We start from the raw sequence: 24,156 nt of genomic DNA on the forward strand, positions 1-24,156 counted from the left end.
CTGCTTAACGTGTGTTTCAATGTTAGGTACCATTTTGAACTGCTGTCTTGTGCCTTCATCTAATTAGAAGTAAACAAAACTTTCATAGCAGGGGATGTGTACGTTTTTCATTACTGCACCACTTACCATCCTTCACAAAATAAATAGGAGGCAGTACTTTCGGGGTGTCCTTCATACATACAACACCAGTTTCAGCCAGGCTCCACTGGCTCCCCATCTCCGAACGGATCAACTTCAAGATCCTCACACTCGTGCTAAAATCCCTTCATTCTCTGGCACCTCCTAGCCTCTCCGACCTCCTCACTCCACAATCCATCACCCGGCGCCTCTGCTTGACTGGCAACGGCCTCCTGCTCGTCCCTCGCACCATCCACTCCACCATTGGAGGTCGAGCTTTCAGCCACTGTGCCCCGAAACTCTGGAACACTCTCCTTCAATCCCTCCGCCTTGCTCCCTCTCTCCCCTTTTTCAAGCCCTGCCTGAAAACCTTTCTCTTCGACCGTGCTTATGGTCACACCACCCCCCACTACCCCCACTCCACCAGCTCGGAGTCAGGCTCTAAAGGGCACTATACAAGTGCAAGTTGTTGTTGTTGTACATTGATCTAAACATCATCTATTAGGACTGTGAAATTAATGTAATCCTTTGTTTTTCTTCCAAATATTTCACTTCAACCTCAGTTAGACAATCATTCGAAATTTCAAAATGGATGATGGTACGGTACCATCCTACTTGTTTATTGGCGAGAATTAAATGCAGTCTCACTCTAAATAATAATCCTTACATTTGATATAGCGCATTATCACATCGTTGAGACGTGTCAAAGGGCTTCACAGAATATACTGTAAAGTGGGCTGTATATTTTGTGGCAAAACACAGCAGTGTCCCACAATAGTCGTTCATTTTTTTTTAAAAAAGAGTTCTCCTTCGAGATTGAACATTTCATTGTCATGTTTTATGAAACAATAAGAGATACTTTGATTGTATACAACAGGCTGAGTAGTTTCTAAAATTAAAAACACTGAATAGTTTTTTTAAAAAATCACCTGAGCGATCCAGTCTGTAATATTCAGCATTTCCTATTTGCTCACATGAACACACTCTTAGAGTCAGAGTGTCTCAATTTGTAGAAATTTCATTACAAACAGAGGCCCATCAAGCCTTCAACTGCATCTGCCGCTAGTATGCTCATTTTGCTAAGTATCTTATGTCCTCCTGTAGTTTCCTCCATTCATTCGTAGTTTGCCAGATCGCTAATTTAGTATAATCATCAAACTTAGAAAACATTCCCCCTATGCCCACTTCAAAATTGCTATAGATGGAAAAACAATAGAGATCCAAGCATAGACCCCTGAGGTAGGCCACCAGCTACATGCAGTTAATCGGAGAACTATCCATTTATTCCCTTTTCCCTGCATTCTGTCTTTTAACCATAAATCTTCCCAGGCCACCAATTTACCTTTAATGCCATGTGCTTTAATTTGTCGTATGAGACAAATGTCTACTGAAATTCCATATACATTTACAGGATAACCCTATTACAACACCACCAACAACATTTAAATAGTGTCCTTCATGTGAGATAGCACCTCGGGTTGCTTAACAGAGGCGGAGGTTGACGGACGACGAGCCAGGTGGAGTGAGGAGATGACTGTAAGCACTGTTGAAGAGGAAGGTCTTCAGGAGTGAATTTGAAAAAGAGGAAGGAGGGTCAAGGAGGAGGTAATGAGAGAGAGTGGAGAGGACAAGAGACAAGAGACAAGCAGGTGGCCGGAGTGGGTAGTAAGCAGGTCGGAGGTGCTAGGGAATAAAGGGATTTGTAGATGAGTGTGAGGATTTTAAAGTTGATCTGTTCTGTATTTGGGATGCAGTGCAGCCTGGCGAGGACTGGGGTGATGGGGGTTTATCGATAGTGGAGCTGGGGAAAACAGCAAGCAAGGCTTTGGAATAGTCGAGTTGGGAGGTAACGAAGGCGTGGACAAGGGTCAGAGGCGGGCAATGTGATGGACGTGGAGGAAAGGGGTCTTGTTTAGGGACCGGATGTAGGGTAGGAAGGACAGATGGGGATCAAACCTGACACAAAGGTTACTTACAGGTTTGATTAATCTTAGGAAAAGGCCGGGGAGGTCAGAGCCACAGGAGAGAAGATGTTGACAGAAGCCAAGAAGTACGGCTTCCGTCTTGTCTCCTGCTTGACTCTGCTAACTGCTATTTTCGTTTGTGCTCATCCAGGCCTTGATGTCTGACAAACAAACTAACAGAACATCTAGAGTTGTAGCTGGATGAAAAGTAGATTTGTGTGTCATCCGCATACATGTGGAAGGTTACCCTGCAGATGACATCGCAGAGAAGGAGCATGTAAATGAGGAAAAGGAGACCAAGGATGGAGCCTTGGGATACACCAAGGGGTGAAACCACTTTAGCTGCATATTGTGATTGCCACATACAAAAAAAATCTATTGAGCGAATCAACCAGGACCTTCTCTTTGCAGGTCATTGGTTCCTGCATAAACCAGTATTCTCTGTTAATTCACATACATAGAAATCACAGATTGCTTGATTGATGGGTTTATACCATGCTTTTCGTGATGATTTTTGCTATATGCATCAAAGTTAAGCAGTGCAAATCCAAAAGGTAATTGTACTGAAGCCCGACTCCTGAGCCTTGAAAATAGCAGTTAGCAGAGTTCTGCATATACACCTGCTTATGCAATTGGGAGCAATAAATATAAATCAGGTTTCACTTTACAGCTAGAAGCGATATTGCTTCACCCTCAGGAGTAACAACTGAGTGCAATAATAATATTTGATATAGCACCTTTCACCTCAGGAGAACATCTCAAAGAGTTTCACAGGATTTACTGCAATGCATAGTGACTGTTTTGTGGGGCAACACGGCGGCCAATTTGTGCGCAGCAATGTCCTACAAACAGCCATGAAGTGAATGACCAATTTTATTCAGGGGATTGTTGGCCAGGACACTCGGAAAAACTCCTTTCTAATTGACCAGGCAGTCGAGACATTTGTTTAATTTCTCATCCGAAGGATGGCGCTTCAACAGCCTAGACTGTGAGTTCAAAGTCCCAACGTGGGGCTCCCTCCACAGGCTGCAGAAAATCCAGAACTCTGCAGCCCATGTTCTCTCCCACACCAAACTCCGTGACCCCATCTCCCCCACTCTCGCCCGACTCCATTGGCTCCCTATCCATCAGAGGATTCAGTTCAAGATCCTGGTCCTCACCAACAAAGCCCTCCATGGCCTCTGCGACCTCCTAACCACATACCAACCCGCCCGCTCCCTCCGCTCAGCTGGCACTGGCCTGCTCCACGTCCCCCGACCCAACCGCCCCACCATTGGCGGGAGAGCCTTTAGCCACTCTGACCCCAAACTCTGGAATTCCATCCCCCAATTACTCCGCCTCACCCATCTTAGCCTCCTTCAAATCCCGCCTCAAGACCCTCCTCTTCGACCATGCCATCGGCCACCCCCCTTCCCCTCCCCTCCCTTCTCCACTCCTGACGCAAGCTCGGGTCTGAAATACTGTACACTGTCCAGCGCCTTGGGACGTCCTCCCGACATGAAAGGCGCTATACAAATGTAATCTTCTTGTTGTTGTTGAATCTACAACCCACTCAGATCCTGACTCAGAAGTAAGAGGGCTACCAACTGAGCCAAAATATGTACCAACTGATGTAAAAGGTAAACAGTACTAACTTTACCATTGATCCGTTGCTGTATCAGCAAACAGTTCAAATAGTCACATTTCTGTTATTTGTACAGATCGGGGAGAAAGTATAAAGATGCCACTAATCCAGACTACTCACAAGATCATCCTCATTGCTCTCCTCTACACTGCCTCTAGGGTTTTGGGCTGTCTCCTTATACCGCAGTGAGCAGAACTGCATGCAGTACTCTTAGGTTTAGTCTAAGCAGTAAAACTGAGAAAGCACTAAAACTGGAGTGTTAGAGAGAAACTGAAGGAAGAAAACGAATGAACAAGCAAAATTTTGTACTAAGACAGATAAATCACTTGGAATGACCCTTAAAATACATGGTGGTTTTCACAGGAGTGAGTTTGTTCAAAGAACTCAGCTGCAATATATTGCACTCCCCAATATAGAGCTCATACTGGATCTTGTACAATAATTTTCTGACCAACTCTCCTTAATATCACGCTCATCTAAAAGATTACCGCTCAATTTGTGTCTAAAGAAAGCTTTGAGGTGTACAATACTGGTGTGAAGTATCAATGACTATCACTGGTGATAGGTACAGTCTGAGTTAAAGACCCCAGAGCACCACACAAGAACAGTCTCACACATTAAAGCATAGGCTAGAGTGCAGTGTCCTGCAGTCATGTATTGGTAACAATATGCTAAATATGGCAGGGTGAAAACCACAAACACATATTCATTAAAAAATAGAATCTGAAGATGTAGAATCTTCTTGAGACAACCAAATTATTCAAATATTTCGAATTCCAGCTCTGAGTTACTCGTGGTTTGGGGCAAATCCATGTGCAAAGTTAGTGATTCTACAACAAACTCTGGTCTAAGTGCACGTCCCAGTTACCATTCATTATTAATATTTTGCAGTTTTTCCACCATTAATGCATCAAACACTTAACTGAACATGGAAGACCATTTAGTTATGGATTCTAAACAGGATGCTTATCATAAGAAGAAGAATATGAAGCAGCCCTCTCCCCTATAAGATGTTTCCTTTTTAGTTAGCCAAACTGTAAGTGCTTTTCTATTTGAAGAACCAAGTATGCTACAGGTTAAATGCAATCTTGAAATGTATTAGGTCTCGTATGAAATGCACAGTGCAAACTGAAGGTACACCAACCTTTAGAGTTGGGGTGCTTTATCCATGTGTATGCGATCTAAAAGAGAACATTAACAATGAAGGCTAAAAATATTAACGAATGTAAAGCAAATCTGTCCAACTTCAGAATGTGAAGTGCAAATGCATTAAAAGCCTTGAAAAATAACCCAGTGCAGCTCGTACCATGGATATTACATCATACAAGTCGTACAATTGTACTTCAATGTGAAGATCGTACTTGTGTTTTATAAAGCTGTATGATGGTGTACCAAGGGAAGGCTGCAATGAATAACTGTGCAGCAGGTGTTTACCTCTGTGGGGAAGTCTATATAGTAACAATGTTCTGCTCTGAACTACCTAATGTTCTGGAGACACCTAGAGGTGGATAACATCATCCGAACACATTTATAACTAGATTATGCTATAGTTTCTACAGACAAATAAAATTTGTCACCCACTTCATCCCAAATGTTGGTGGGACATTGCTGACGTTTGTCTATAAAATACATCAATTTATAGTAGTTCTGTGAAGTGCTTTGATGACTGCGTGATTAGGCACCATAAAACAAAACTTTTCTGAGCAGATTCTAGTAAGTAAATAACAGCTCCCATTTTGATTTTTAACCTCGGTAGGCAAATGCACAAATAAGATAAAAACCGGAACCATAGCAGATGCCAAATACTGCCTCTATTGTTTCAGATCAGGAAGAGGAAATGAAGGGCTCCTGGCTATAGTTGTAATTCAATAGATCAACAAGATGAGTTCCAGAATCTGCTAAAAAATTTAAGATAAATTTTGTGCAAATTAAAATAGAAAAGGGTCGATTTTGAAGGCTGACTGCTCCCTTTTCTCACATACTGTATAAATATTCTATGGAAATGAACATTTTACCACCACTTTAAAATTCTATATCTTTGAATTTGCCCTAAAACGTAACATTTAATTAGAATTTTTCAATTTTGTGCTCCTGGATATCTTACAATGACCTCACACGGAACCCAATCCCCGATCACTCACCAAACATAAACCGTCCCCTCTCCCATTCATCAACTAAACACAAAACCCCTCCCAATCACTTACTGAACACAGACCCCACCCCCCACTATCACTCATCAAACGTGGACCTTTCCTCCTGATCAATCATTAAATTCACTCACCCGTTCTAAACTCCATACTCCCATCACAGCAGAGCTCGGCAGGCTCCACCAACTCCCTATAACAGATCGGATCAATTGCAAGATTCTCACACTCGTCCATAAATCGCTTCATGCACTGTCACTTCCCTAACTCTTCGACTGACTCTGGCCTCCTGCTTGTCTCTCGTATCCTCCACTCCACCATTGGCAGTCATGCCTTCAGCCACTACATCCCAAAACTTTGGAACTCTCTCCCTCAATTCCTTGTCCCTCCTTCCCCTTTTTCAGATCACAGCTGAAGACCTTCCTCTTCGACTTTGCTTATGATCACCTCCTCCCTTTCCACAGCTCGGCGTCAGGCTCCACCACTGTTAAGCGCCTCAAGATGCTACCCCGCATGAAAGACGCTATATAAATGCAAGTTGTTGTTGTTGTAAATACATACATCTCTCACTCACTTATTAAACTCTCCCCAGTAACCCTTTAAACACAGACCCCTCTCCCTGATCTCTCACTAAACAACAACAAGATTGCATTTATAGAGCGCCTTTCACGTCGGGAGGACGTTCCAAGGCACTGGACAGTTGGGTCGGGACCCGAGCAGCGGGGAAATGGTCAGGGTGAGGGGAGGGAGTAGAGAGTCGAGAGGGGAGCTGAAGGCACGGCTGAAGAGAAAGGTCTTGAGACCGGCCTTGAAGGAGGAAAGGGAGGAGGCGGCGAAGGCACTGGGGGATGGAGTTCCAGAGCCTCGGGGCTGAGAGGCTGAAGGCCCGGCCACCGATGGTAGGGCGGTTGGAGCGGGGGTTGTGGAGCAGACCGGAGCCAGAGGAACGGAGGGTACGGGCAGGTAGGTAGGGGGATAGTAGGTCGGAGAGGTAGGAGGGAACAAGGCCGTGAATGGTCTTGTAGGTGAGGATGAGGATCTTGAATTCGATCCTCTGGGGGATGGGGAGCCAGTGGAGGCGAGCGAGGGTGGGAGTGATGTGGTCCCGAAGCCTGGTGCGGGACAGTACACGAGCTGCAGAGTTCTGAATGACCTGCAGCTTGTGGAGGGAGATGGCGGGAAGACCGACGAGGAGAGAGTTCCCATAGTGGACCAGAGTTTCAGCGGCGTGAGGGGTGAGGTAATGCCGTAGTCTGGTGATATTCCGGAGGTGATGGAAGGCGGTGCCAGTTGTGGTGCGGATATGAGGGAGAAAGGACAGCTCAGGGTCGAACAGAACACCGAGGTTCCTGACGGCTTTGAGAGGTGGAGAGTGCAGCCTTGGATGCTGATGCTGTCAGCGCCTGAGGTGCGGAGGCGCTGACGCGAACCAATGAGGAGGGCCTCAGTTTTGCGCATATTGAGCTGAAGAAAGTTGTCTCTCGTCCAGGACTCGATGTCGGACAGACAGCTGTCAGGACATCGGTGGTCGTGGAGTTGAGGGTAGACGAGGAAAGGCAGAGTTGGGTGTCATCCGCAAACATGTGGAAGTTAACCCCATGTCTGCGGATGATGTCACCACAGGGGGAGCGTATAGAGGGTGAAGAGGAGGGGACTGAGGACAGAGCCTTGAGGGACACTGCACGAGACAGTGCGGGGGGTGGAGGAAAAGCCGTTTTCAGAGACAAAATGAAGACTGTGGGAGAGGTACGACCTAAACCACTCAAGGATAGGACCTTGAAGGTTGAGGTGGGAGGACAAGCGGTGGAGGAGGATAGAGTGGTCGACCGTATCGAATGCGGCCAATAGGTCGAGGAGGATGAGGAGGCAGAGGGAGCCCTGGTCGCAGATGGTCAAGATGTCATTGGTGACCTCGACCAGGGCGGTTTCCGTTTTATGGGCAACACGGAAACCCGACTGGAGGGGTTCGAAAAGTGAATGGGTGGAGAGGAAAAAGCGCAGCTGGGAAGCGACGACTCTTTCGAGAACCTTGGACAGGAAGGGGAGGTTGGAGATGGACGGGCAGCTTGATAGCTGCGACACATCAAGGTTGTTTTTTTCAATGTGGGAGTGATGGTGGCAGTTTTGAGGGGAATGGGAACAGAGCCAGAGGAGAGGGACAGGTTAATAGTGTCTGTGAGAAGTGGGGCAAGGAGGTGGAGCTGGGAGATAAAGAGTGGAGTGGGGATGGGGTCAAGGTGGTGGGTTTCAATGACAGGATGAGTTTGGTGACAGAGGGTGGAGAAAAGGGTTCGAAGGTGTGTAGGGGAGGATGGGTAGGAGTCGGAGTGTGGGAGGGAAGGGGTGGAGGGTGGGTGGAGTTTGGAGGGGCAGTGACCGCGGAGCGGATTCCCTTGATTTTGGATTCAAGGAAAATCCAGCATCTCCTCACGGTGAAGGTTGGAAGAGATGACCTGCGCGGGGTGGCGGGGGGGACGGAGGAGTCGGGATGTGGTGGAGAACAGAAGCCTGGGGTTGTTCTTTGCCTCCAGGATTATCCTGGAGTAGAAGGACGACTTGGCCGAGGCTAGAGTGGAGCGGAGGATTTTGAGGAGGTCCAACCAGATTTGGTGTTTTGTAGTCCGATGTGGAGGGAGCGGTTGACAGAAGGGTGTGTGGGGAGGGAGGGGTGTCCAGGTTGTGAGGCAGGGGTGGGGGGGATGGGGATGAGGGAGGAGAGGTTGGCTCCCCGGGTCTGTGTCCGGAGTGGCTGGCGAGTGTGGTGGGGAGTGGGGCAGTCGGTGTGGCGACTGCCCCACAGACCCCTCTCCCTGATCACTCACTAAACACAGACCCCTCTCCCTGATCACTCACTAAACACAGACCCCTCTCCCTGATCACTCACTAAACACAGACCCCTCTCCCTGATCACTCACTAAACACAGACCCCTCTCCCTGATCACTCACTAAACACAGACCCCTCTCCCTGATCAATCACTAAACACAGACCCCTCTCCCTGATCACTCACTAAACACAGACCCCTCTACCTGATCACTCACTAAACACAGACCCCTCTACCTGATCACTCACTAAACATGGACACTCACCCCCCCATCACTCATTACCCACAGACCTCCACCCAGATCATTGACTATGCCAAATATTTTTTTCGCATTTATAAATTTTCAGAAAATTGGAAGCTCCAACACAAACTCAAACATTAACACCAACATTTGCTTGGAAATGAAATTGCTGCATTTACACTTCCAGTAAGATAAGAGATGAGATTGGCAATAGTTTAATACATTCAGGGCAAGTGTATAAATGCTAAAATATACATTTTCATCTTGTAATGCAAGTAATGTTAAAATATATAAATACTGTAACAAAGAAATTTAATAATTTAATGCCAGAAGATGGATTATATGCTTCTTTATTGCTTCCTTTCAAATCAGAGCCAGAAAGAAAGCCATTAGGTTTCCGGGTAACAGGATAATGGATCAATTTAAGTGAATTTCAAGAAACTAATCCCATCAAGGGGTTCAAATGACGTCAGAAACTATGAGTAAAGCTACAGTCAATTACAATTGTTTTCTGAATCCAAATCCTGAGATTGTATTAATGCCTTAAATTCATAACGAGATCCGTGTTTTGGTTTATAATGCATAGTACTGTACACTGCATTATGTGAAAAGAATTGCAGTGTTACCAGCTGTTTTTAAATCGTACAGAGGTTCAAACTTCTCTACCATTCTAGTTTAATGGTAACTGCAAAACTCCCAAATAAATTGGACAAACTGCAGATGAGTAAAATTCCTTCGTAAAGAAGAAAGTAACAACATTTCCCCAGCTGCTAGAGGGACAGACAAAATAAGACTTGGCACAACTTCCATTTTAGACGAGAGGCCATCAGCAGTCATGATTAGTAGTGTTCAGGGCTCTCGTTTACAAAATGAAAATGCGTGATAGTAAATGGGCATCATGAGTTTCCACATAAGTACAGTGCACGTGGCCTTCCATAATCACCAGAAAGCTAACCTTCAAAATCTGACACAATCCTGATTTTTATTATTCTTCAAACAAAGCTCCGCCTGTCTGTGGATTCCCTTTTCAAAATTTTGTTAACACTACAACCCTGTTTTCTTCACACTAAAATCAGTGTCCTTCGTAAAGACTGTGCACCAGATTTATAGCCATAAACTGTTAATTACGTACATCAGGGACAATATTGACTGCACGCACTGCACTTAGCTTTGTTCCAGTTTCAGCTTCCTAGTGTTACCACAACTCTGCACCTGGGAGTTTTTTAAAAATTGTTTACTTTTTATTTTCCAAAATAGAAGGCAAGAAACTTACAAGAGCTCTATTGTTGAACACAGCGATGCTTTTCATCTTGTGTTAGGCAACCATTTTATTCCAAATACACCACAAAAACTTCACAACACCCAAGTTGAGAAGAGAAGCTCCATCCAAAGAGTAGAATCCTATGGACTGATGCATGAAAACAATAAACAACAACAACTTGCGTTCATATAGTGGCCCTCACGCAGGGCAGCGGTGACAGTGTTGGAGCACAATGCACGAGAGAAATCTTCAGGCGCAACCTAAAGATGGGAAAGGAAGGGGAAAGGCGGAGGGATAGAGCAAAAGTGTTCACAGAGTTTCGGGGTGCAGTGGCTGAAAACATGTCCATCGATGGTGGAACAGAGGTCACGGAGGCCGGAGCCAATGGAGCGAAGGCAGTGGATAGTGGTTTGGGAACTAAATAGGTCAGGGAAGGAGGAAGGTGCCAGGGCATGAAGTATATACAATATAAACACATATATACAATATGCATATATAACAAAAGTTCTTGCCCTCCATTGCCATGGGTCAACCCTGCCTGCATTTACACACATTAGGAACAATCTACAATCTACAATTCTCTCACTTCCTACCATCTGGGTGGAACATACGAGTAGAGTAAATCACTAGCACTGGAAAATAACTACAATATCCAGAATTTAAATCACATCTTTATTTGTAAGTAAGTTACTACAAAGCTGCTTTGCTGAATACAGAAAGCTTAATAGATAATTACACACCAGTTTTAACAGTAAACACATCATATCCACTGTTACAACTGATAAGTCTTATACACAAAGTTCCTTAGCTCGTGTTAGAAAAGGATGACACACTAAGTGGAAAATATCCCTTTTCGGCTCTACATCGCTGAACAATTCCAAACAAGATGAAAATGTAAATTTAGATGCAAGGCTGGCTCATTTACGAGCACTTTTGTCTCAGAGTTAGAAGTTTGTGGGTTGCAGCCCAATGTCACTACTTTGAGTTTAGAAAATATGGTGATGTTGTAGTGCAATGTTGGGAAGTGTTGCATTTTCAAATGTGGCTGTCCAGGTAAATGTTAAAGATCCCATGGTAATATTTGAAAAGAGAAGGGAGTTTCCCCCGATGTCTTGGCCAACAATTCCCCAGACTAAAACAAAAGGGTCATTTGCTTCATGTATGTTTATGGGACATTGCTGTACGCAAATTGGCTGGCGTATTTGCCTACAGAGTACACAATCACACTTTACAAAAACTTCTGTGAAATGCTCAGAGATGTTGACATGATAAGGCAAAGATTATTTTATTGTAAACACAATAGATTGACACATGCGTCAAAAATAACACACATACAAGGATCAAATTTACTAAAGCATTAGTGCAACAGAATAACGTAGCTCAACTTTCGGAAATCTGATATAATGTGGTGAAAACAATTTTATTCAATTATGCAGTGCAGAGATAGGAAATTGTGTTGATGCCCACAGTTCTCTAAATAAATTCCCAGTTCTTTACAATGTGGATATTCTGAATATCGTTTGACTTACTAAATGTTTTTTAATTTTTTTAAAAATAAAACATTCTCCCTCGCTAGCATTCAAATTCTCACATTGGTGACCAGACAAGTTGGTAACCTCATCCCAGATCTATGTAATTACCACTTGAGTCTGAAACACCTATGACCATGGTCATGTCCCTCTCTCCTTTCTCCCCTTCTGCAGCCCTGCTACTGCACAGAGCTCAGAGATGGTATCTGCGAAGAGCGCTATATAAATGTTGTTTGCCTTCCTGTGAATTGTCAGGTTTCAATTTGAGGTTTTTCCTCCCCCACCCTGGCATTGAGCGAATTCAGCAAATGGGAATCATGTGCAAAAATCTGCGACCTACTCTCTAGAGCACAGCAGATTATTTTTTCTTGAAAGATTCGCACAATAAAACTGGTTTAGTAACTGGCAAATGTCACCAGGCAAGAAGCTAACATCACCGGCTTATAACAACATCCAGTTCACTGGGACGTTATCAGAGGCAAGAGCAAATCTGAAGAACAACTTGTGACAGCTTAGTGACAGAAAGCGACCTATTTTGGCTCATAACTATTATTAGAGAGGACTGTGATTTTGATCTTTGAAAGGTCATCTGTGCAGGACCCTGAAGATTTGACAAATATTCAGCATTGCAGCCAATACTGCATTGAAGTCACAGCCAGGAAAATGCAACATAGGCTAAATCCCAGCTTCAAAGATAACTATTTAGTTTCCACATTCTTTCCTCATTATTAGCTACAACTTGGATTATGGATGTACCCTTCATTTACATTAAAGGAAAATTTGTGTTGAGAGCTTTTAATCTAGGTATCAGACTGCCAAATGATTTTACTGATAACTTATAAAACAAGTTTAAAATTTGGTCAATTTTAAAAATTAAGGTGACTAGATTCTTTGTCACGACTATTTTAGAATTCAGTAAAATAAATAATTTGCAGTTTTTGCATTAAATTAAATTTCTGATGAAACCACTGAAGGTGCTTCAATCGGCACAGACTTAGTCTAAGTGGAGCATGATAGTCATGAGTTTTCATAATTGCCACGCAGATGACTGCAGATACCAGTTATAAACTCAAGACTGATCCACAAGGGACTAGAACAACACAAGATTATTAGTGAAATTGTCAAGTAAATTTTGGTACAGCCTTCTCTACTTCAAAATTTCAAAGCTCAGACAGAGGTGGTTTTGTTTTCTTCATGTAAAAGACCAGAGAGCAGTCACTAAGTGAAAGAACACCAAAAAATGCCCAGTCTGTATTTCTTGGGATTTCTTGTATTTCTTGGGATGGCAGCAAGATCAATTGCAGCAGGCGATCAATCATAATTCTGTATTGTAAACACCACCAACCCCCCCACCACCCTTGAAAACCATAGTGAATTGTGGAACTATAAAAATCACACTTCAAAACTCATGGTATTGAAAAGGACTGCAGTATACAGGTACCCGATAATAAAGTATTAAATGGGAATAAACTGCACAGAGACAGATATCCCTTGGCCACACCATGTGAGCATGCTCGAGGATGTCGTGGCAATTTAGCAGTATCTGCAGTATACACAGATGCATCAGATTCTGGCATGGGCTACCATGTTGCTGTTCGGACATGAGAATGCGGTATAATTCTGGTGCGCTGGCCAACATTTCTTGAAATGAGAGAAGGTTGAATTGATCACTTTGTGGTTGTTTTGGGGAGTTTGCTACAATGAGTTATAACTCAGTATAATTAAAATGTTTAAAAAGAAATTGAAATGGTTTTGAAATTGGTTATAAAAGTGCACATAGTATGCTTTATATTTATATATTTATAATAATATATCCATGACTGTTTGTGGGACACCGCTGTGCAAAATTGTCTGCCACGTTTTTCCCCACAAAATACAGTCATTTCACTTTACAATATATTCTGTGAAGCGCTTTGAGATGTCTCAATGACGTGAAAAGGTGCAATATCAAACGCAAGGATTATTGCTATCGTGATTATTATTTTTCAGGCCAACAGCCATCTGTAGCCAATTTCCGAACTTGTGCAAGGCTGCTTTTGCGGTTTTTTGAGTGTCAGGACGGGTTGAGGGTTGATGTAACTGATGAATCAATTAATCCAAGCTTGGAATTTTATTAGGCTTTTGCAATCTGTTAATGAATTCTCTAAATGATAGTCACATTAATTCAGTGCATCCCATTAGAGTCCACAAAAGAGAAACATAAACAGACTCAGAATAAATGTTTCCAGGGGGATACTGTCAATCCACAGGGATGTGGTTGATTGCAGCAACTTAGAATAACAATTCGGAACCATTTCCAATAATGATCCCACTGAAGACTGGCAGAATATTACAACAGATAAACACCAACCTGTTCAAAACTAGTGATGTGGAAAAATAGTGACACTCATTATCCAATGTAGACCATCAAACAGCAGTTTCTGAATCAACCCTCTCAAGATGTATCAGTTATATCTCTGCGCTGCCTCGCTTCTCTCTATGCAATCTACACAGATTCCACATCATCCAGTCTTCACCGTCTGGATTCTGGATTGCTGATTGTTCCCCAATCCCTGTGCTGCAATATCAAATCCTCAGTCTTCCTTCCAGTTCAACTTTACGAAACTCTCTTCCAAAAATGCTTTGTGTTGCTACATCCACCCATGCTCTCAAAATGACCTAAAATTGACCTCTTCAACAGCGCTTCGAAATTTCAACCAAATCACGTTCGGTGTCCACCAGTCTCAATGTTGATGTGAAAGGCACAATACAAATGGAAATCTTTGTAAATAAGTTGTCGTGACCAGTACCTTTAAAGTACAAAGTATAAAAAAAAAGTATAAAATTGATAAACGATGTGCAACTGTTAAAATTCTGATAAAACATCATGCAGAGTATCCACATCTCTGTGGAGTCCTGTAGCTCAGCGGTTAGAGCACTCGCTTTGCAAGTGAGAGACCTGAGTTCAATTCCAGGCAGAGGGCGAAACCTTGGGCAAGTTTCCTTACTCCACACAGAGCCTAATAATAATCCCTCCAAAACCAAAAACAATAATAAATTGGTCATTTCCAATCCACGACTGTCTGTGGGACATTGCTGTGCGCAATTGGATGCCGCGTTCGCCCACAAATATACAGTCAATTCACTTTACAGTGTGTTCTGTGAAGCGCTTTGGGACGTCCTCCCGACGTGAAAAGCGCTATATCAAATGCAAGGATTATTATTATTTTTCCAAGGAGCAAGAGTCAATGTTTAACTACTTTTTTTAAAAAAATTGACCTTGATCTTTTGGAAGGATTCAGCACAGCACACAGGAAGCAACATCTTTTTATACTGAACCTTGTTACTACACAATGTCTGGTTTTATTCACAAATCACTGGGTTATAACACGTCATATGGTAGCTCTTACCCCAAACAAACATCTCAAAACAACAAAAGTTGTTGACATGAAACTTAATGTCACAAACAATTGCAGATCAAATCACAACAGCAACTTTAAACCTCTCATACAGGGTAGCGCCCAAAGCACTTGACAGTGGTGGAGCACGTGGGGGGATGAAGGTGAACGTAGGCACAAAGAGGAAGAGTGTATAAAGCATTGCAACAGCACCACCTCATGGTTCTGGCAAATCGTACACACAGCATACAGACCACCAGCAGGAATTACCGGTTATAAAGTGTCAAATTTGTAGATGCGCAAATTATTATTTGTACCTTGGCAACACTAATCCCGTTTCTGATCAAACCAATCATTCCGCACAAGGCTGCTACCATATGATTTCAAATCCAAGCATAACATAGCATAGGAGGAGCAGGAGTAGGCCATTCGGCCCTTCGAGCCTGCCCCGCCATTCAATCATGGCTGATCTTCTAATCTAACTCCAGCTAATAACCTGACCCTGCCTTATCCCCATATACCTTAATCCCTTTTGCGATAAGAAATCTATCTATCTCAGTTTTGAATATGTTCAAGGACTGAACGTCAACAGCCCTTTGGGGTAGTGAGTTCCATACATTCACTACCGTTTGAGTGAAGAAGTTCTTCCTCAACTCATTACCAGCTTTATCTCGGCAACCATAATACTAAAATACATTAAAAAATTCTTAACATTTACATTTTAACCCCCCACCCACACACACACGCACACACACACACTGGTGTGGTTAACCTTTTTTGAGTGAGAAAGTAAATGGACGATTTAAGCTTTATATTCAAGATCTCAACTGTGCTCTAACAGGTGTTATAGTCTTACGAAACCCCACATTTCTAAAACCACAGTGACAACCGATATACACACACAGAAAGTGCTGCAAGTGATGCACCTTACCTGGTCCTGGAGGATTTGTTGTCATCTCTGTGGAACATTCAAAATCTGGTGGAAAGAGAAAGAAAAATAAGAGTAAAATAAAGGTTAGATAATAACATCAAGATAAGTGGCATAATAGATGAATACACATGGAGGCAGCTCCTTTCACATAGGCCAGGGTGGTTCAACTGGCAAGTGACGGGCCCCATCGGGCTCGGGGGATGGGTTTATCCGGCCCGCAAACCATTTCCAACTTCATTGTCTGACGAGCAATCCAGGAGACACACAGGCCCCGAGTCAATCAGGAGACAGTCACCGCGGCCTCAGGCTCTGCCCAGCAAAGGGACTGGTCAGTCAGGATAAAATATTGCTTATGCAGCACACGGAGGTTTCTCAATAAGGCGCTATATCAAATGCAAGGATTATTATTATTATTAATAAAGGAGGGAGGAATGGTGTGAGGTGGAAGAACTTGATCAGATGATACATTTGAAGGCCAAGTCGTGGGACCAACAAAAGGCCGAGATTCGGCACAGGCTCCATAATTTGAGCAACCGGAGAGGTTGATACAGCCAGCACCTGAGATGAGGAGATGTCGATAGGAACCTAGAGCCTCCATTTTGGTTGAATTTGAGTTGGAGAAAGTTACAGCTTAGCCGGATCACCCACGTTTTTTCATCGCAACCAATGCAATCAACATTCAGGTGATGGATAAACTATAGGTTTTCTAGTCCAATTGTTATGAGGTTGAGTCAAAGCAACAAGAGGTATGGGAAGCCAGGACACCAAACAAGCATCTCAAAACAACAAAAGTTGTCAACGTGAAATTTAATGTCATAAATAATTACAGATCGAATCGCAATAACAATTTTCATTTATATAGTGCTCCTCACGGAGGGTAGCATCCCAGAGCGCTTGACTGTGGCAGAGCCCAGGCCACACTCATCTACTCTACCAACTCCTGTCTACTTCTTTCTCTTCCCCACACCCCCATACCTACCTTACCATCAGTGGGCAAGCCTTCAGCCATTTTGCCCCTGACCTCTGATACGCTCTCCCTAAATCACCCCATCTTGCCCCTTCCATTTTCAAATCCCACCTAAAAATCTACCTCCTTGACTGTGCCTTCGGTCACTAGCTCAGGCTCCCACTCAGCCTCTATATAGCACCTTGAGATATTCTACCAATGTGAAAGGTAATCAGGATCTCATTCCTAATTTCCGTAAACTGGAAGTTGAGGTGAGCAAAGCTTGAGTAGAGCAGACAATAAGATAAAGTGATAATTGTTTAGCAATTGTTCAACACTGAGGGAATCTTGCTCCAGAGCCATTAAACAGGGGATAGGGGGGAGTGGGATACCTTAGTTCCATTTGATATTGCTCAGTTTTCATTCATTAACCCCATTAAGATTTTATATCCTGCATGAAGGGCACTACGTAAATGCAAGGTGTTGTATTGGAAGTATAGGCCATAGCTCTGAACAGAGTAGTATTTGATAAAAATCTGGTGTAATAATAATAATATTCCTTATACCACCTTATCACATTGTTGAGTCATCTCAAAGCGCTTCACAGAATATAATAAAATTTGTCTTTATATTTTGTGGGCGAATATAGAGGTGTAATGCCTCATTTGTACTGCTGGAATCACACATTTAGTGTTGATTATGCACAAAAAGGCACAATATAAACGAGGCAACATATAGTTTACTTCAGCTGATGTAAACCCTCTCAATCATACCTGGAGTCCATAAAGCTGCCATCTAAAGGAGTTATCTGGCTAGACCACACTAAGACTTACCACTCTGCCTTCGCCAAATCATTCTTTTACTCCAAGATAATCTTGGAGGCCAAGGACAATCCCAGGCTCCTCTTCACCATTAACCACCTTCTCCATCCACCTTCCCACGCCTCGCCCATCCTCTCCTCCAACTCCAACTGCGAGGAGATGTTGGACTTCCTCGAATCCGAAATCAAGGGGATTCGTTCGGCTACCTCTCCTCCATCCACCACTATCCTCTCGTCATCGCCCCCGAACGCCCCGGCCCCCACTCATCACTCCCTATACACCTTCGACCCTGACTCCTCTGCTTCCATCACCTCCATCATTTCAAAAATGAAGACCACCACCTGCTCCCTTGACCTCGGCATCCTGTTTGACTCTCAACTGTCCTTCATACACCACATCCATGTCATGACCCGCTCCGCAACATCGCTCAGTTCCACCACTGTCTCACACCGCATGCCGCCAAGACCCTCATACACGCATTCATAACATCCAGGCTCGACTACTCAATCTCCTTGCTTGTCGGCCTCCCCAACTCCTCTTTCCTGTCAGCCTCCCCAACTCCTCCTCAATCTGTCTGCTCACTCCGCTCAGTAGGCTCTGGCCTGCACCAGGTCTCCCGCCTGATCAGACCTACCATTGGCGACCGGGCTTTCAGCCTCTCTGCCCCCACTCTTTGGAACTCCATCCCACAATCCCTTCACCTTGCTCCCTCTCTTGCCTCCTACAAGGCACGACTCAAGACCTTCATTTTTGACCATGCCTTCAGTTGCCCTCCTACGTCCTCTGCCCTCCATCATCCCAACCCTGCCCCCCACGCTCAGGCCCTAATCCCTGATTGTTCAGCACCTTGACATGTCCTCCCGTCATGAAATGCGTGTTACAAATGTATTTTGTTGTTGTTGCACAGGCTGCAGATCATCCAGAACTCTGCAGCCCATGTCCTCTCCCGCACCAGGTTCCTTGACCCTATCAACCTCATTGGTAGGCGAAACATGGCAGTTACGCACAGCAATGTCACACTAACAGCCATGGAGTGAGTGACCAATTTTATTTGAGGAACTGCAGTATAGGTCAGGGCTCTATTCTAGTTCCACTCCTTCCACTCTTATCTTTATGCCCCCCACCACTGCCGTTCAATTTCCATTATGCCCAAGTGTCACCCAACTCTACCTTTGCTTATAACTCTATTTCTACCCTCGTGGGCTGTTACTGTTTTGACCAATTGGAGTGGGCTGTGGGGAGTATGAAGGCGGGCTGATACGTAGTGTGGGGGCGGGAAAGCTGGTTGCTGCGGTGTGGATTTTGGGCTGTGGGGCAGTATAATGTGGGTTAGGGGCTTTGGAGTAGTGCATAGTATAGTGTAGGTTAGAGACTATAGTATAGTGTGTAGTGTATCATGGGTTGGGGCAATAGTGTACCATTTAGTGGGTAGGAGGCTACGGTGCAGAGTCCTGTGGTATCGAGCAGTGTTGTATATAATCGGTTCATGGCTATAGTGTAGTGCAGTGAGGTATTGTGCAGTATAATATAACACACTGTGGGGTGGAGGATATGGTGTATGGTGTGGTATAACACATGATGGGGTGGAGGCTATGGCGTACAGGGTAGTATAACACACTGTGGGGTGGAAGATATGGTGTATGGTGTGGTATAACACACTGTGGGGTGGAGGCTATGGTGTATGGTGTGGTATAACACATGATGGGGTGGAGGCTATGGTGTACAGTGTAGTATAACACACTGTGGGGTGGAGGATATAGTGTATGGTGTGGTATAACACACTGTGGGGTGGAGGCTATGGTGTATGGTGTGGTATAACACATGATGGGGTGGAGGCTATGGTGTACAGTGTAGTATAACACACTGTGGGGTGGAGGATATAGTGTATGGTGTGGTATAACACACTGTGGGGTGGAGGCTATGGTGTGGTATAATACACTGTGGGGTTGAGGGTATGGTGTTTGGTGTATGGTATGATACACTGTAGGGTGAAGGCTATGGTGTATGCTGTGGTACAACACACTGTGAGATGAAGACTATAGTGTATGGGTGTGGTATAATACACTGTGGGGTGGAGGCTATGGTGTAAGGTGTGCTATGATACACTGGGGTGGAGGCTATGGTGTGCGATGTGATACACTGTGGGGTGGAGGCTATGGTGTATGGTGTGCTATAACACATTGTGTGGTGGAGGCTATGGTGTGTGATGTGATACACTGGGGGTTGGGGGCTATGGTGTGTGATGTGATACACTGTGGGGTGGGGGCTATGGTGTGTGATGTGATACACTGTGGGGTGGGGGCTGATGCCGTCACCCTGATCGCTCGCTCTCGGTCTCTGTGTGCGCATTTTGGCTGCCGCCCCGACCCGAGCCTCCCCCTCCACTCGAAATGTCTCTCCTCCCACTCCCCTCTATCCGCTACCATCCTCTGTCCTTCTCTCCTACCGCCCTCCCCACTTTCTCTCTCTCCTCTCGACCCCACCACTTCCCTCTGCTCCAGCCTGGGCATCCTCTGCTGGGCCCATCGTGGCTCCCAGCACTGGCTGTCCCACAGCAGCAACCCCACGAGTCCCATCACTCACTCCCTCCTCACAAATCGCCTCCTTAAGGCAAACTTCCCCCTCCCTCATACATACCCTCCCCAACTCTCCACTCACACCACTCTCCACAACCATCTCTCCTGTACACCCCAAAATCCTCTCCGCAACACTCTCTCCTCCCTCCCCCCCGCTCCAGCAAACCCCCCGCATTTCCCTCCAAAATGTCCGTTCCTTCTCAAACAAAGCCCTCACCATCCACGACCTCATTCTGGATGAGCACCTCGACATTCTTGGGCTCACCGAAACCTGGCTCTCCCCCAATGACCCCGTCCCCCTAGTGGAAGCCTCCCCTCCAGGTTACACCTTCCACCACACCCCCCGTCCAAACCAACTTGGTGGCGGGGTGGCCTTCATTTCCAAAGCCTCCCTTGGTCTCACCCCCTACTCCTCTGGCTGCTTCCCCTCCTTCGAGCACCTCACCCTCTTCCACCCCTCTCTCCCATTGAAAATCATCCTTGTCTACCGCCCCCCTAAGCCCCCCGGCTCCTTCCACACAGACATCTCTACTCTCCTCTCTTCGCTGTCCCTCTGCTCCGAGCACCTGCTCATAATGGGCAATTTCAACCTCCACCTAAACTCCCCCTGCACCACCTCTGCCGACTTCACTGCCCTTCTCTCCTCCCTAAACCTCACCCTTATATAAACTCACTGACCCACAACAGTGGTCAGGCCCTTGACCTCGTTATCACCCACAGCCTTGACATTTCCAACCTCAGTATAGTGGACAAGGCCATCTCGGACCACTTCCTCATCTCCTTCTCCTCTCACATCGCTCTCTCCTCCACCAAGCCCTCAACCATTCTCTACCGCCCTTGGAAGAGGCTACCCCCTGAGACCCTCACAAAGGGCCTAACATCATCAAACATCCTATCCCTCTGGCCTTCCACCCGCAGAGACCCTGAAGCAGCCGTCCAGCTGCTCCATGATCGCCTCTCCTTCACCTTTAACTCCCTCGTCTCCCTAAAATCCAGGACCATCTCCAAACCCACCCGATCCCCCTGGAACAACAACCATCTCTGCCGCCAAAAAACCCAAAACCGGCTGCTCGAGCACAGATGGCGGAAAACTGGCCATCTCCACAGCTACCGTCATTCTGTAACACACGCAAAAACAGCCTTCTACTCCAACATCATCTTGGAGGCTAACCACAACCCTAAAATCTTTTTTCCACCACCCACTACCTCCTCTGTGCCCCCCTCAGGCCTCCTCAATCTTCATATCAAATGCCAAGTGCGAGGAGGTCATGGACATCTTTTCATCTAAAATACATAACATCCACCAGGCAGCCTCATCCACCTGCCTCTTGTCACCCACCACCACACCCTCTATGCCCCTCTCACCCTCCACCCCACACGATAGCCTCCCCACAACACCAAAGCCTCCACCCAACACCATAGCCTCCCCACAACACCATAGCCTCCACTCCACACCAGAGCCTCCACCCCAAAGTGTATCAACAACAACTCAGATTTATATAGTGTATGGTGTGGAGTGGAGAGTATGGTGTGGGGTGGAGGCTATGGTGTATGGTGTGGGGTGGAGGGGATGGTGTGAGGTGGAGGGGATGGTGTGGAGTCTATGGTGTATGGTGTGGGGTGGAGGCTATGGTGTATGCTATGGTATATGGGGTGGAGGGTGTGGTGGTGTATGGTGGGGGCTGTGGTGTATGGGATGGTGTGTGGGGTGGGTGGTGTATGGGGTGGTGTATGGGGTGAGTGTGGGTGGTGTATGGGGTGGGGTGTGGGGTGGTGTATGGGGTGGGGTGTGTGGGGGGTGGGTGGTGTATGGTGTGGGGTGGAGGCTATGGTGTATGGTGTGGGGTGGAGGGTATGGTGTATGCTATGGTATATGGGGTGGAGGGTGTGGTGGTGTATGGTGGGGGCTGTGGTGTATGGGATGGTGTGTGGGGTGGGTGGTGTATGGGGTGGTGTATGGGGTGAGTGTGGGTGGTGTATGGGGTGGGGTGTGGGGTGGTGTATGGGGTGGGGTGTGTGGGGGGTGGGTGGTGTATGGGGTGGGTGGGGTGTGTGGGCTGTGGTGTATGGGGTGGTGTGGGGTGTATGGGGTGGGTGGTGTATGGGGTGTGTGGGGTGTATGGGGTGGGGGGTGTATGGGGTGGGGGCTGTGTTGTATGGGATGGTGTATGGGGTGGTGTATGGGGTGGGGGCTGTGGTGTGGGTATTGTGTGGGGTGTGGGTGTTGTGTGTGGGGTGTGGGTGGTGTATAGGGTGTATGATGATGACGATGATGACAGACGCGGGGTTTGCGGTGGGGTGTGGGTGGTGTATGGGGTGTATGATGATGATGACACACAGGGGGGGGTTTGGGGTGTGTGGGGTGGATGGTGTATGGGGTGTATGGGGTGTACGATGATGATGATGACACACAGGGGGTTTGGGGTGGGTGGTGTATGGGGTGTATGATGATGATGATGATGACACACGGGGGGTTTGGGGTGTGTGGGTGTTGTATGGGGTGGATGATGATAATGACACATGGGGGGGGGTTGGGGTGTATGGAGTGTATGATGATGATGACACATGGGGGGGGGTTTGGGGTGTGGTGTGGGTGGTGTATGGGGTGTATGATGATGATGATGATGATGACACACGGGGGGGTTTGGGGTGTATGATGATGATGGTGACACACAGGGGGGGTTTGGGGTGTATGGTGTATGGTGTGGGTGGTGTATGTGGTGTGGGTGGTGTATGGTGTATGGGGTGTATGATGGGGTGTATGATGATGATGATGGTGACACACAGGGGGGGTTTGGGGTGTATGGTGTGTGTGGTGTATGTGGTGTGGGTGGTGTATGGTGTATGGGGTGTATGTGGGGTGTATGATGATGATGATGGTGACACACAGGGGGGGTTTGGGGTGTATGGTGTATGGTGTGTGTGGTGTATGTGGTGTGGGTGGTGTATGGTGTATGGGGTGTATGTGGGGTGTATGATGATGATGATGGTGACACACAGGGGGGGTTTGGGGTGTATGGTGTGTGTGGTGTATGTGGTGTGGGTGGTGTATGGTGTATGGGGTGTATGTGGGGTGTATGATGATGATGATGGTGACACACAGGGGGGGTTTGGGGTGTATGGTGTATGGTGTGTGTGGTGTATGTGGTGTGGGTGGTGTATGGTGTATGGGGTGTATGTGGGGTGTATGATGATGATGATGGTGACACACAGGGGGGGTTTGGGGTGTATGGTGTATGATGGGGTGTATGATGATGATGATGGTGACACACGTGGGGGGGGTTTGGGGTGTATGGTGTATGGGGTGTGGGTGGTGTATGGTGTATGATGGGGTGTATGATGATGATGATGATGATGGTGACACACGTGGGGGGGGTTTGGTCGCTGTTGTCTCAGCTCCTCCGGGTCAGAGCGCATGTCTCTGCGCGTGCGCACCGCTTCCACCAGGCCCGTGGCTGCTCCCGCAGCGGCGCCTCTTCTTCTCCCACATTAAACTGACAGCAGATACATTTCACAATAAAAACCCACCAGGAGCAGCTGTTGTCGCTGGGTGTCCCGGGCCGGGCCGGGTGTGGTGTCCCGGGCTGGGTGTCCCGGGCTGGACCGGGCCGGGCCTCTGTCCGCCTGTGGTCGGGGAACGCGAGCTGCAGCCGGACGGATGTCGCCGGGTGAGGGGGTGCCACCGCGCATGCGTCGACACCCTGGCTGCGCAGGCGCAAAACTGCGTGGAGTGCCCAGTGGCTGGAATGGGCGGCTTTCCCGCCCAATTGGGCGTTTTTTTGTTGTTGTCCCACTGCTTGAAA

At 46.3% G+C, this 24,156-nt stretch overlaps 1 protein-coding gene across 2 annotated transcripts in view; it reads right to left on the bottom strand.

Annotated features, from left to right (window-relative positions):
- Positions 1-24,030, bottom strand: part of LOC103187133 (ints3 and nabp interacting protein) — a 33,825-nt gene extending 9,795 nt beyond the window's left edge. Inside the window, exons 1-2 of one of the 2 annotated variants that reach the window (XM_042332643.1) lie at positions 23,882-24,030; positions 16,011-16,055 (exon numbers count right to left, since the gene is read on the bottom strand). In XM_042332643.1, the coding sequence (XP_042188577.1) occupies positions 16,011-16,035 (25 nt within the window). In that variant the 5' untranslated portion in view covers positions 16,036-16,055; positions 23,882-24,030. Of the gene's footprint in view, positions 1-16,010; positions 16,056-17,789; positions 18,047-23,881 lie in introns of those variants that run through there. The other variant, XM_007906502.2, reaches the window with a different exon arrangement.
- Between the last annotated feature and the right edge of the window lie 126 nt (positions 24,031-24,156).

Source organism: Callorhinchus milii, unplaced genomic scaffold (assembly GCF_018977255.1).
Source record: "Callorhinchus milii isolate IMCB2004 unplaced genomic scaffold, IMCB_Cmil_1.0 Scaffold1, whole genome shotgun sequence".
Taxonomy (NCBI): Eukaryota; Metazoa; Chordata; class Chondrichthyes; order Chimaeriformes; family Callorhinchidae; genus Callorhinchus; species Callorhinchus milii.